Source organism: Neophocaena asiaeorientalis, unplaced genomic scaffold (assembly GCF_003031525.2).
Source record: "Neophocaena asiaeorientalis asiaeorientalis breed wild unplaced genomic scaffold, Neophocaena_asiaeorientalis_V1.1 scaffold383, whole genome shotgun sequence".
Taxonomy (NCBI): Eukaryota; Metazoa; Chordata; class Mammalia; order Artiodactyla; family Phocoenidae; genus Neophocaena; species Neophocaena asiaeorientalis.
In genome coordinates, this window is record NW_020173940.1 from 95,048 (window position 1) to 110,615 (window position 15,568).

General features: G+C 36.1%; 1 protein-coding gene across 2 annotated transcripts in view; it reads right to left on the reverse strand.

Annotated features, from left to right (window-relative positions):
- The window catches only part of ALCAM (activated leukocyte cell adhesion molecule), a 199,057-nt gene that overhangs the window by 52,201 nt on the left and 131,288 nt on the right, over positions 1–15,568 (reverse strand). For both annotated transcript variants that reach the window (XM_024752716.1, XM_024752715.1), the window contains exons 2-3: positions 7,294–7,394; positions 3,212–3,431 (exon numbers count right to left, since the gene is read on the reverse strand). In XM_024752716.1, the coding sequence (XP_024608484.1) occupies positions 3,212–3,431; positions 7,294–7,394 (321 nt within the window). The remainder of the gene's footprint in view (positions 1–3,211; positions 3,432–7,293; positions 7,395–15,568) is intronic.

Consider the following 15,568-nt stretch of genomic DNA (forward strand, 5'->3'; position numbering starts at 1 on the left):
TCAAAATGAAATATACAGTGTAGATCTCATTTGTTAAAAAGGTATCTTTTGCTTCCTTCATTCTGAAAAAATAAAAATGACTTGCAGTTGAAAGTTGAATAACTTTCACAGGGAGGGTGGGAGGAGGGATGCTCAGTTTTGATAAAACATTGAGAACAGTGTCCCAATGAAAGCTCAAATAACTGTGATGTCAACCATCACTGGAAGAGCTGGTTGGTCCAGGTGGAAGTCGCGGGAACAATCTTCCTTTTAATACCACACACACCAGTGCAGAAGATTAGGCTGGATTGTGGTTTTCAAATGCTTTTTAGTACACAAGCCCTTCTCCCTTTTTTCCCCCTGAACAAAATATCATGAAAAAACTTCGAAATATTGAGTGGGCGAATTATAGCTGATCAAGTAGAAGCAGCTCCTCACCCACCTCAGCCCTATTCATTAGCACGTCAAGAGGATCCTAGGAACAGAGTGGGAAAACCACCTCCTAATCCAAAGTACTTATTTACTGATGACGAGGGAATCGAAGCCCCTGCCCTGACTGGTGAAGTCACTTGCCCAAGGTCAGAAATTAGCAGCACATCTAACAAAGCCAGATCTCCTGATGACCAGTTCAGTGATTTTTCCATTGTACCACTGACAGCCATTTGGCTCTCTGGGCAAGCATTCAACCTCTAAGATCTACTCTTGGTTTTATTACTACTCTTGGTTTTATTAACTTCAAATGTGCATTAAATGCAAACAGTTTGATTTTGATGCCATTCAACTACTAACCAACCAAACAAACAAAAATGCCTCATTAGTGGTGACAAAGCATGGGACTTACTTGGATCTGGTCTGCTTTATGGGCATGACTTCTTGCATCTGAGATATAGCTTAAAACTGAATAAACAAACTTACATCAGAAGTAATAAAGTCATCAGTCATGGCCTCTAGTTTGAATAAAAACAGTTTGTGCTCATCAGGAAGACACCGCAGCAAACTGATCTGGGATTAGCTCACGTTAACCACACTCATTGTGTGGTACACAGTGCATGTTGCTAGGTGCTAGGTGACTCGACAGAAGGAAACAGAGGACTGATTGATGAGCCTAGTAACTCTTAAGTGATTGCAATATATACATGTGTAGAATGAAAGCCTCCATGTCACAGCTGCTATTTGCTTCACAAATAATGATCCAGTGTAAATTCATTATTTTTTAAAAAGCAAAGCCCTTATATGCTCTTGCAAACTCTTTCTTTATCATGAGCTGTGCTGTTTATTTAATTGGACTTGGAGGGTCCCACAGTTTCTAGTATAAAACCCCATTTTCAAAAGTGTGTAACTGGTCTATTTAAATTCTCTCTGGCCCAGAGCCTGGAATGCAAATTCTGTTTCTGAGAATCACTTTGTTTTCAACAACATTCAAAAGAGAAGCGGGTAGGGGGAGCTGATGGTATGCAGGGTGTAAGTTTGTTTTTATAGCCATAGAAATCCTCTGTATTCCAAAACAGCTTACAAATTTTATCAAATTAGGGCAAATGAACTTTTATGGCATTTAAAAAATTATATTCTGAAAATTGTCACAAATGTTTCTTCGAAATGGAACAACCTGAATTTTCTCAACTTTCTTGTAGACTGTCTTGATATTTGGTAATTTTAACATAATAACAAAGAAACATGTCAATGACAAATCAATACACATAACTTTAAAATGCTGTGACTTAATCTCTGTACCTACTGCAGTACATTCTTGCGTACTTATATTTACGATGTCATGGCCTAATAAAAAGATTTTGGTTGCTCTCTAGAAAAAGTGTTTTTAGCAGCACACCATCCATCTTCCTAATAACATCAAAGTGAAATAAAAGACAAGAAAGAAAAAATACATGGGACTTCGGCAAATACATGATGGAGATTATCCGGGGTGTTTAATGGAAGGGGGCATAACTGGGAAAAGCTTGGTACTTCGTTTGATCCATAAAATGATTGAGTTGAGTGGATGGTTTCTGGAAAGTGCCTTCTAAGCTGAAAGGTAATAAACTGAAACATGTACCATGCTTTTACAAGGTTCTTCGGGAGAACAAAGGTCTCCTTGATAGTATAAGCACTCTTTGAATCCTTGTCATGAGTCCATAGGAGCACTGAAGTCCATATAAATGCTTAAGGGACAGTCCTACTTAGTTGTATAGGCTATTACGAGAGAAACAGGAAAAATCCACGGTTAATTGCTGTAGTAGCAAGGCCCTCTGGGTTTCTTTCTTCCCTGTTTATTTTAATAATTTCTAGGTGCTGTCAAGTTATCAGAAAGCAGAGGAAAAAACTGAAAAGTGAGACCTTCTTCCCTAATTAAAAAAGACTGGCATTCTGAAACTTTCGAGACCTATTTTTCTCCCTGTAATTTCTAAGATATTAGGATTTAATGAAGGTGGGATATTTTATTAGAATATTAAAAGATAAAAAGTTTTAATTAGAACTTCTCAAGTCATTCATTTGCATAGCTAGTTGTACACGCACATTAACTATATATTATCATGAGGAAAAGTAACCTCCAGTAATTATTCCAAGTTTCCTCTACAACCTTTTCTTGTTCCAACCCTCCTCTACTTTTTCCCCTTGGTGGATTCCATGTACACATTTAGAGTGGGGTGAGCTTCTTTATTTTAGGGCAATTTTCTAAACCGCTTGAACAGTCTCAAGAAGTAAATCAACAAGCATTAAGCATTAAAGGTCAAAATGTGTGTGTGTACACACACATGTATACACATATATAGAAAACTTAGGTCTCCTGTTTGTATTTTATTGTTTTTACATATCAAATGGCAACTTTTACATGGTTTAGCCAAATGCATATATATGTAAGCATGATATGCATGAATATGTGCATGTATTATATATCTATGTATCAATATTTATCACAGAACATTGATTTGTACGTCAGTGAAAGTAAAGGATCACATGTCAGTTTTCATTTAGCAGTACTTCCTATCACAGAAAATTTTACCCAACAAAACAACAGAATAGTCTTTTATTTCCTCATTGTAAAGCTCCTATTTGCATTTCAGGTTTTTTGTTTTCCTCACTGACAGCATGCACGAGCAGAATGAAGATCTCTAGAAGTCCTCTTACATAGATGCCTACTGTGGAGACACTACAGAGAGTTCAGTCTTCTTTCTAAAGAACATTTTCTAGTACCAGCCATCAAGCCCACTTAGCAGTTACACTGTAGACTACTTACTGAACACCTTGACTACTGTAGGTGCCTCAAACACGTTGTCCTCAGTTACGAGCATGCACACAAATCTCTTTTCATCACTGATCTTTGCGTTACTGATAGAGAGAGTGTAGTTTTCTGAGAGGTTCAGTCTGTCTTTGTATTCTGGTACATCGTCGTACTGCACACTTTTCTTTGTAGAGGACCTGAAGGCAATAAATACTGGGGAGCCATCAGGCTTTTCCTAAAAATTGAAATAACAATACATTTTTTAAAAACAGGCATATTTAGATGTTTCAGGATTACAGCCAGAACAACAAAATTTTCTTGGCCGTATTATTCCACCAAAATTTGTAGTTTGGTCCAAGAAGAATAATTTTAGGTAAGTGCCTCATATAAATCTTTGGTTATAGAAAATTACTCTTCATAAGAAGAGAAGCTGTTAAGTTCTTTTACAGGTATCAATTTAAATATACAAAAATGAAAGGACAGAACTTTAGGAATCCAAGCTTTTCTTGCATCTGGAGGACAGAATTAGTAACTGTTTTGAAAATGACAAGGGTTGGCCTTATGTCTAATGTAAAAGAAAAAATATAGATGAAAACAAATATATAAGTATTATGTTACAAAAGGATTTTCAGCTAACTATCAGAGCAAGCATACACTTGAGCTGCAAACACTCATTTAGAAATCCTGGGCAATTATCTTTAGATGTTCATTACTTTAATCCACATACTTTCTGTGTCCACACTTTTCAGTTTCAGCCAGAACTGGCATAGCTAACCTTTACACCTAACATAGCTTAATGAGTCTTCATAGAGGAACAGTATTTGCCCTTGTGCAATGATCATGTCCATTAAGCAACAGAATTAGATTAATCACTAAAAGCCATAGTTTTGCTATCTGAATCTTAAAACTTAGCTCGAAGGGTTTTCATATAAAATCTGGCATATACAATTATGCCAAGAGCACTGAGACATAATTCATTTCTTTCTCTGCTCCCACAAACATTCTCTTACCTACTAACAATAATCTAAAATAAGGGCCAATCCCTCTTCTACTTACCTCACAAGGCCTTTGAGAAAATAAAATATGATAAAACATTCTAAAATGCATGACAAATTTCAAGGTGCTATAAGGAGTAACATTTTAAAAATTATTAATATTTACTAATGTTATGGACTAAATTTATATGCCTAAGCCCTAACCCCCAATGTGGGATTAGTGGAGGTGGGCCCCTGAGAGGTGTTGAAGTTTAGATGAGGTCATGGGGATGGTACCCTCATGATGGGATTAGTGCCCTTATAAGAAGAGGAAGAAACATGAGAGCTCTCTCTCTCAATGAGAACACAAAGAAGAGGTTTTGTGAGCACATAGCAAGTGGCAGCTGTCAGCAAATCAGGAAGAGGGCCCTCCGCAAGAGGTGAATCAGCTGGCACCTTGATTTTGGACTGTCCAGCCTCCAGAACTGTGAGAAATAAAAGACTGTTGTTTAAACTATCCAGTCTGTGGTATTTTATTATAACAGCCCAAGCTGACTAAGACAATTACTAAGCTAATCTTGGAGTCCAAAATGTTTAGCTGGTTGAATATCTGAATACATCAGTAATATTCTCCTTAAATCTTTCAATTTTGCCACAGGCTTACAATGCAAATCCTTGTACTAAATCATTCCTTCATTAAGAAAAATATGTTAGACCAGTTAGACCAGTATCTTAAATTTCTATATTTGTTCACTTATGCAAGAAATAATAGTTATTAAATTTCGAGCACTTAACTGTATGCCAGTGTACTTCCTTTGGGCTTTCCGTGCATTAATGGATTTAATATTCATAACAACCCTGTAAATTACACATAATATTGTCTTCATTTTTAGACAATGGAGACAGAGATTGGTTAAATAACTGTTCCATTGCCCCAGCCAGTGTATCTCAGCAGGGCCAAGACTGGAGCTCCACAGCCTGGCTCCATTATAACTACACTATATCATTCTCGACAGCCGTTAGATGCCTCTTCTGTACCAGGCACAGAGGCAGATGCTGGTGAAGAGGTGGTGGGAGTGAGGTAAGGCGGGGTGCACAGGGAGCTATGATCTCCATTCACAGGGAGATTACGGTGCAGTAAGAGAGAAACTAATCCATCTTTCCTCTGTGTTTGCTCCCTTTTACTCTTTCCAAATCTGCTCTTTGTCTTTCAGGTTACATTAAATTAGAGGTTGTATAGTATGTCTGCGAATCAGGACTGCTTTTAGAGCATATGGTACTTCAAATGTATCTCATCAGTTTATTACTGAAGGTTTTTGTTTCATTAACAATTAGAAAATTGCCATTATTATTTGTTTTCATTGCTATTGTGCCAGTTACATTTAGGTGGAAATTATTTCCTGGGCATCAGAAATGTCTATAATCACAGAAGTTTTCACCACTGTATTCCATTTATTTTAGCATTAAGTTTGACTCAATGGTGAATGAGGTGGTAGTCTCCCAGACCCTTGGAATTTTAGGGGTGCTAATAGACTTTGTCCTCATAGGCCTTAACTTCATATTTCCATTTTTATAGGGAGCCAGAAATAGTTAAAAATTACCCAGTGTGAGCTGGATAACAGGAGGAGGGATCAGGGAAGTGCTATGCTGCCTCACCTCCTTCTTTTGCCTTCACCTGACCTTCACACAGTGTGTTTAGAGCTTAGTAGCCCCACACTCATAACAACTTACACTTTTCGTGCAATTACCATGTGCCAAGTACTAGGTAAGTATTCTGATATGAGTTACTTCATGTAACCTTCACAACACTATAAGGAATATTATTATTATTTCATTTTTTTTCTATGAGAAAATGGGGATTAATTCACTCATCCAGAATCCCACAGCCAACACATGGTAGAACATGTCAGTCTGACTTCACAACCATATTTTAAAAGATTGTGTTATACTACCCCTGGGGTGCAACTTACGTACATTTCTATTCTGCACAACATTTGTTCTTGCAGATATCTGAGAGGAAAAGTTGTGTGGTTCAATAAACTTAAGAAATGAATGAACTCAGACAATTCATCATGTATCTTAATATAGAAAAGGCTCTGAGAAGTACTGCAGTAAAAAAACTTTTCAAAAATTATTGGACCATCACAAGAACTAAGGTAATATAGAAGTGTGATTGGATTTGAAGTAATTCAGATGCTTTCAGGAATATATCAACCAATTAATTCTGCTTTTTTTTAGCGTGTGTAAGAATAATACATAATAAAAATCTATGCCCAAAGTCAAAAAAAAATTGGACCATCAAATCCTTTTCCTATTCAAATACCTTTTAACATTTCATGGACCTAGGGAAAATTTGCCAGTTGTGTTCAATGAAACATATGTCCTCTTTTTAAGCTTTCAAACCATTGTGAGTCTCATGTGATCTAGCCCTGGGAAATTGTGCCACACAGACACCTTTTGTTGGTCTTGGTAATGAAATTGAGATATTTTACCAAAGTTACCTAGCCTTTCCACATCACCTACCAGGATATCTACCCTTCATTTCCAGACCCATCGGTACCTTGATACCTGAGAAAATATGATTTTGCTACCTGCAAAAAATGAGTAAAATCAGCAATGTTAAATTTTAAAAGGACCTACCACTTCGACTGAGTTCTAAGACCAAGTACCAGTAACAGGCTTCTAATACTGATGACTAATTTTCAGTGAACATTTGAATGCTCTGGCTTCTGGTGCATCTTGCCTTTGCAGTAACCACACCAAACAAAACATGAGTGTGTAGAGAAAGGCTGCCATCTTCCACTAAGCTCTGTCCTATACTCCACTGATTTTACCCTGGAACTCTGCCTTTTCTTCTGCCTCAAACACTTCAGGGTGAATCTTTCAGACTAATTTGAGCTAAGAATTACCTGTTTATGGGCTTTATTTTAAAATAGCATTTGTTATGTAAGACTTAGGGATTATTCTTTTGAAATATTCGACACATTAATTTCACCTTTTTACATTTATATCCACAGTTGAATATTGTCATTACGTTAACTTGAAATTCACATCTACTCACAGAAGGAATTTTATTTCAAAAACTAGAGGCAATTAACCAAGTCCAAGGTAGGTCACACTTACATATTTCCATTTGCCAAACATGAGATTCTGAGGTACACTGAGTCGGCAAGGCATGACAATGGTATCTCCATATGCTGAGTTTACAGTATACCATCCAAGACCTTTAGAAAAAAAGGAACACAAGAGAGAGAAGAGTTTAAATGTTTTCTTGAAATAAAGTAAATAACTTCAGTTCAAGATGCATTTCTTTCCATGGCTCATGGGCCCAGCTGCTCCGCGGCATGTGGGATCTTCCCAGACCGGGGCACGAACCCGTGTCCCCTGCATCGGCAGGCGGACTCTCAACCACTGCGCCACCAGGGAAGCCCCAAGATGCATTTCTTAATGAAGGTTATGTATTATAATTTTATCTTAAATGACATTCAACAAAGTATGTAGTTAGAACATATTTCCTATAAATATCAACAGCTCTTATTTAGCTACTAAGGCTTCAAATGTCACATAGTTCAAATCTATAAACCTCTCAGTTTAGCGAGGAATAGATAAGTAGTATATGCCAAAGGAACAGTGTGGAATCTGAGGGTTTATTTTCACCTTCACTATATTTCATAAGAAAAAACTTCACTATATTTCATAGAAATGTGGGACTATACAAAGAGATTAACATGCTTAAAATTCTCAAAACTAGCTTTAAATATGTTTGTGTTTTTCATTTGAAAATATTGTTAAGCTTAAATTTGGAAAAATTTAAAAACTATTAAAAACTAAGAACTAATACATATAAGACCACAACTGAATCTTAAATATAAGTGGCAAAATGAGCATGAAAATGGCCTGCTTTACAGTATTAATGGTTAAAATACTAGTTTTCATTCTAATTATACATAAAATATTAACAGGAAAAGAATTTGTAAGGAATTCCCTGGCACTCCAGTGGTTAGGACTCCACGCTTTCACTACTGAGGGTGCGGGTTCAATCCCTGGTCGGGGAACTAAGAACCTGCAAACTGGGGCTCCCCTGGTGGCGCAGTGGTTGAGAGTCCGCCTGCCGCTGCAGGGGACAGGGGTTCGTGCCCCAGTCTGGGAAGATCCCACATGCCGCGGAGTGGCTAGGCCAGTGAGCCATGGCCACTGAGCCTGCGCTCTGGAGCCTGTGCTCCGCAACAGGAAAGGCCACAACGGTGAGAGGCCCGCGTACTGCAAAAGAAAAAGAAAAAAAGAACCTGCAAACTGCGTGGCAGCCAAAAAAAAAAGAAAAGTATTTGTAGTATGAAATTTCTTCATGAAGTGATTACACTGCTTTTTGGGTAGACAATCCAACTTAAGCAATAGTTTGCTACTAAGGTAAAGAAAACTTCCTGGTCTTATTTAATTCTTTATTGAAAAGAATGTGACGATCAATTATTAAATTATCAACAATACCCACATTTTTGCATATGTATGTAACATACTATTCAAATCTGTATATATTTATGAAGTTTAAAGAAACATAGGCATTTAACTTGGCAATTGTATAGTACTTAGGAAATATATCAGATCTTTTTACCTTATTTTGTTTACAACTATCTTTAAAGTTAGATACATTTACAATTAAATACCTGTTAAGATATGTCATAGTTGGATACAGAGTGTTAAGGGGCTAACTTTATTTTAAACTGAAAAGAAAAAGAAATGATATTTTGTCCACCAGGTGGTGCTAAAGTGCAAAGCTAAGGCAATTTACAACACATGAATAAGACCATCTTATGACTTTCTGAAGAAACAAGATACGGTGGATACTATCTCTCTCTGTTACCCATCAACCACAACATATAAAAATTTCATATAGGGATAAAAATCATTAACCTTAGTAAAGAAAGAAAAGGTAATAAAATTCCTATTTTAAAATTCTGTCAATTGAGGAATCTACTTTCCTCTAAAGCAATTTTGCTCCAGTGAACAAAAGCATTACAAAGAACACAAATTTCATGTAAATATACTGCACAACTACTTTCCAGCATTTTTAACATTGTTAAAATAAAGAATACAAAGTATAAGCCATGAGAATGTGTTTTTAACTTGCTATTAGAGAAAAATTTTACTAAAATTTTTATTACATTCTGTTTTATAATGAAAAATTACCGGGTGGGAGGGAGGGGGACACAAGAGGGAAGAGATACGGGATGTGTGTATATGTATAACTGACTCACTTCGTTATAAAGCAGAAACTAACACACCATTGTAAAGTAATTATACTCCAATAAAGATGTTTAAAAAATTACAATTTTTCCATCAATAATGTTTAATTGTTTAGTGTCCACCATACTTTAAATTCCTTTTTACTATAAATCATTGAAGAGCATAAGACTATAAGGTCTCTTCAGCCTTGTTAAAATAAAACTTGTGAGGATTTAGATATGTGGTGGCAGACAGGCAAAGTGATGACAGTTAAGAAATTGCTTTATTTCACAATATAGTACTTGTTTTCTACAATACTTTGGATATTAAATGTGGAACTTATATCATGTATTTTAGGATCTGTTCATGCAGGTTTGCCAAACCATGGAAACCATTTTGTGATTTAATATTTTGTTTTTTTCATCAATATATAGCAAGACAATTGAATATGTAATAACTCTAAAATAATGTGAATCTCTTCTTAAATTATGGTAAGACATGCGCCTCTAATTATCTACTATAATTATAAAAACACACCTTCTTTTGGCAACTGACACTGCTCCCGTGGTTGGTCAAGGAGTGAAAACAGCTTAGGTACCAATGAGGTGGATCCTTCGCTAGGCACAGGGAAATAAAAAATTCCTTTTCCAAAAAATGTAATGATTTGCTCTTTCTTACAGACCAGTTTTCTTTTCTCTTCTCTAAAGAACATTAATATACACCAAATTTTATAATTTTATATTTTATAATTGATTTAAAAAATTTATAATTGATTTTAAAGCTGTATGAATTTCAAGTACATAATGTATTAGCATGATGAAAGCACAATCACAGCAGGAAGAGAACCATATATATATATATTTTAACATCTTTATTGGAGTATAATTGCTTTACAATGGTGTGTTAGTTTCAAGTTATACATATGTTCCCACATCTCATCCCTCTAGAGTCTCCGTCTCCCCCCCCCAACCCTCCCTATCCCACCCCTCTAGGTGGTCACAAAGCACCAAGCTGATCTCCCTGTGCTATGCGGCTGCTTCCCACTAGCTATCTATTTTACGTTTAGTAGTGTATATAAGTCCATGCCACTCTCTCACCTTGTCAAAACTTACCCTTCCTCCTCCCAATATCCTCAAGTCCATTCTCTAGGAGGTCTGTGTCTTTATTCCTGTCTTGCCCCTAGGTTCTTCATGACCATTTTTTTTTCTTAGATTCCATATATATGTGTTAGCATATGGTATTTGTTTTTCTCTTTCTGACTTACTTCACTCTGTATGACAGACTCTAGGTCCATCCACCTCACTACAAATAACTCAATTTCGTTTCTTTTTATGGCTGAGTAATATTCCATTGTATATATGTGCCACATCTGCTTTATCCATTCATCTGCCGATGGACACTTAGCTTGCTTCCAGGTCCAGGCTATTGTAAATAGAGCCGCACTGAACATTTTGGTACATGACTCTTTGAATTATGGTTTTCTCAGGGTATATGCCCAGTAGTGGGATTGCTGGGTCATATGGTAGTTCTATTTGTAGTTTTTTAAGGAACCTCCATACTGTTCTCCATAGTGGCTCTATCAATTTACATTCCCACCAACAGTGCAAGAGGGTTCCCTTTTCTCCACACCCTCTCCAGCATTTATTGTTTCTAGATTTTTTGATGATCACTGTTCTGACTGGTGTGAGATGATATCTCATTGTAGTTTTGATTTGCATTTCTCTAATGATTAATGATGTTGAGCATTCTTTCATGTGTTTGTTGGCAATCTGTATATCTTCTTTGGATAAATATCTATTTAGGCCCATTTTTGGGTGGGTTGTTTGTTTTTTTGATATTGAGCTGCTTGTAAACTTTGGAGATTAATCCTTTGTCAGTTGCTTCATTTACAAATATTTTCTCCCATTCTGAGGGTTGTCTTTTGGTCTTGTTTATGGTTTCCTTTGCTGTGCAAAAGCTTTGAAGCTTCATTAGGTTCCATTTGTTTATTTTTGTTTTTATTTCCATTACTCCAGGAGGTGAATGAAAAAAGATATTGCTGGGATTTATGTCAAAGAGTGTTCTTCTTATGTTTTCCTATAAGAGTTTTATACTGTCTGGTCTTACATTTAGGTCTCTAATCCAGTTTTAGTTTATTTTTGTGTATGGTGTTCAGGAGTGTTCTAATTTCAATCGAAAGCTTTCTCTGCATCGACTGAGATGATTGTATGGGTTTTTCTCCTTCAATCTGTTAATATGGTGTATCACATTGATTGATTTGCGTATATTGAAGAATCCTTGCATCCCTGGGATAAACCCCACTTGGTCATAGTGTATGATCCTTTGAATGTGCTGTTGGATTCTGTCTGCTAGTATTTTTTTGAGGATTTTTGCATCTATGTTCATCAGTGATATTGGCCTGTAGTTTTCTTTCTTTGTGACATCCTTGTCTGGTTTTGGTATCAGGGTGATGGTGGCCTCGTAGAATGAGTTTGGGAGTGTTCCTCCCTCTGCTATATTTTGGAAGAGTTTGAGAAGGATAGGTGTTAGCTCTTCTCTAAATGTTTGATAGAATTCGCCTGTGAAGCCATCTTGTCCTGGGCTTTTGTTTGTTGGAAGATTTTTAATCACAGTTTCATTTCAGTGCTTGCAATTGGTCTGTTTGTATTTTCTATTTCTTCCTGGGTCAGTCTCAGAAGGCTGTGCATTTCTAAAAATTTAGAACCATATATTTTTAATCACTGTATCCCAGGGACAATGTCTGGCATTTACTGGGCATCTAATAAGATGAGTTTTCATTTGAATCTTGTGCCATCCTTTCCATTTTGGTTATCAAATTAGCATCCTTAAAAACCAGGGAGGAGTTGACCACACTGGAACTTTGAGAATTCTTTTTCCTACCAAATACTGCAAAGTCTGTCATACACTGTCTTCGATGTGTAAGGAACATGGATTCGGGCTTGGATGGCCCTCTCTTACTTGAAGAGAAACAAACACAAAGCCAACATTCTTACGAGTTTATGGATTAAACTACAGGAGAGGACATTTCTCCCTTCCCTTTCAAGAGAAATTAAGGATGGTTTGTGCTATGTGATCTGTAAATGACACTAAGAAGTGACTTTTTCCTTACTTGTGATGAGCACAAAGCAAAGAGTTGTTTTTAAAAAATATTTGAAAATTCATGGATTGAGTCTTGTAGTGACGGCTCGATATCCAAAATTATCCAGGACCGGACTCTTCAGAGCACAGCAAATGCAAGGGAAATAAGAGATCTGATAAGAATGAGGGCAGTGGGTAAAAAGGCAATAGTTACAGATAGAAGCCCTGGTCCACAGACTGAGGGCAGAATGCAGGATAATCATTTGCATTATCACTTGTGGCATTAGGAGCCACAGTCATGATGATTTTAGAAATAATTTTCAAGTTTGTTATAATCATCAACTTTCCTCTTCAGGTAAGAGTATAAGGGCACCAGGTTCATCTGATAGAAAGACTAAGGCTTACACATGTGGGAGGGCTAATATCTCTAACCCCCTAGGGATAAAGTAGCTGCAAAGACTACTGTGATTTGGTGATGAATTAGCATCCTGGTTTCTAGAGACGTCTCAGTCTTTGAGATGAAGTGCCAGGGAGACCCAAAGCACCTGTCAACACAAATAATTCTGTTTATACTTTTCATAGAAACAAGAGATTTTTATCTTTGAATTGCCAAGTCTGAATTAAATTTAACCTACTAGAATTCCCCTGCAATTCTCTCCCTGTAATATCAGTTGGTTAAATTATTCATGGTTTTGTAGCATAGAGATTATTGGATACAATTGCAAATACAGAATGCCTATGATGTCCTTCCTCAAAGAGGCAAAATATAAAATATAGAAGGAAGTGTGTGTGTGCACAATGGTGTGTATTTCTGTGCTATACATGTTATGTCTATGTGTATATTGTATGTCATAAGATACTTTAACCTGGGCTAAATCACCTTTTGTATTAAATGTGTTTTAAAATTTTAACATAGTGTTATGAATTATTATCACTGTTGCTATCAAAATGTCCTGACATAAAGTAAAACATAAATATGTTTGGTAGTGTATATATGTCAATGCTACTCTCTCACTTTGTCCCAGCTTCCCCTTCCCCGTGCCCTGTAAAATAGATAGCTAGTGGGAAGCAGCTGCATAGCACAGAGATATGAGCTAGGTGCTTTGTGACCACCTAGAGGGGTGGGATAGGGAGTGGGGGAGGGAGATGCAAGAGGGAGGGCACATGGGGATATATGTATACATATAGCTGATTCACTTTGTTACACATCAGAAGCTAGCACAACATTGTAAAGCAACTATACTCCAATAAAGATGTTTAAAAAAAATACGTGTTATATTTGAGAAGCAGCGTGTAATAATTTAATGATTCTTATGAAGAGTTATTAGCTAAAGATAAAGAACAATAGAACCTAGAAAGGCTATACAGGAGAATTCAGTGGGAATAAAATGAGATAAGCACAGCATAAGAAAAATCTCTTGACCAAATAATTCTCACATGTAGAATTCTCAGGCAAGTGATCATAAAGTACAAGATAATTATTGTTACACATTTTACATAGCAAATAATTTAAAGAGGCACTGAAACAGACTGGCAACCTTTTGAAGTTAGGTGAACACTTTATATTTCTAATTAAAATAATAAAACTGTAATAATTTTGGCAATATTGATGAGAATTCCTTTTTCTGTATAAAGTAATTCTTAAGGACTATCAAGGTCAGAGTAATCATTCTCTTTGCATTGCTGACAGCTAGACATTTGAGTTGAGGTCACTTAAACATCAGAATCTGCTACCATGTTTCAAGCAGAAGTACAGCAAATAATATATAACAATATAGGACCAGAATTCATCAGAGTCTACTTTACATGCTGTAATTTAGCATGGTTAATTATTTTTTATTGCACTAATACTTTAAAAGCATCATCATCCTTGAAAGCTTTTTCTCTTTTTAGCTCTGTATCCCTGTTAGGTGCCATAGAAGGGTTAATCACATTATAATTGGCTCAGAGCTTACAAAATAAAAACTAAATTCCAGTTCTACAGAAATTTTAGAGATATATTTGTGCAAATGAATTGTTGGGGAGGAAGTGGGTAAAAATGAGAGTTATCCTTAGAAATTACGTTCATATTTACTTGACTGATTTTGACAGATAAACATGCTAGTGTCCTTGTTTGCTTTATTAATGAATTAAGATACGTATAACTCTAATTAAAACATGTAGTGTTTCTCAGTCTCATTACTATTGACATTTTGGGCTGAATAAATCTTGATTGTGGGGCACTGTCCTATGTACGTTTAGCAATATCCCTGTCTCTGCCCATTGGATGCCAGTAGCACCTTCTCCTCATTATGACAACAAGAAAATCCTCAGACATGACAAATATCCCCCGGGAGGAAAAATTGCCCCCTGAAATCCTATCTAGTTGAGAACTACTGATTTAGACCTTCACTCATTTAATAAAACTGTGGTTTCCAATAAAGGGATCATTGTTGTAAAATAGAATCTTAGTGTAGGACTAAATAATCACTGAATATGAATGAAGGGATGGAGGAAGCAATGGCACATAGTAACATTGGTTATTATCAAATTTGTTTTCCTCACAGAAACATATTATATTAAACTATAATAGGAGGATTGATTTCTAACTTTGAAATATTGGGATCCAATCCAATCTAAGAAATTACAAAAAATATACTGTTTTAGCAAATCTACTTCATATCCTATAATCAAGCACAAATTATACCTACTATATATGCTTTCTAAAGTGTACATATCATATATATTTTATTTGATATGATAAAATATCATAGTTCTACTGACAGAGAATAAAGCTGATGCCTTTAAAAAGTCTTCCAAACCTTATTTTATGATTCAATGACACAAAGTTATCTTATCTCATAATTCTTCCCATAAATTTATTATATGAAACAAGAGCTTAAAATTTTTGTCAAGGTCGTGTAATATATAACAAGTAAGATTTGTTTGTGTTTGTCTGTGTGCGTGTGTGTGGTACAAGGGTCTATAATTCCCAAGTAACTTGGACTGCATGGCAGGTGGGAGAAGACATCTGAGGGAATCGAATGTCATTTTGAGAAATACTGAAAACAGTTATTCTATTCCCTCCCCCCCCTTTTTTTTTTTTTTTTTGGTTTGGGGG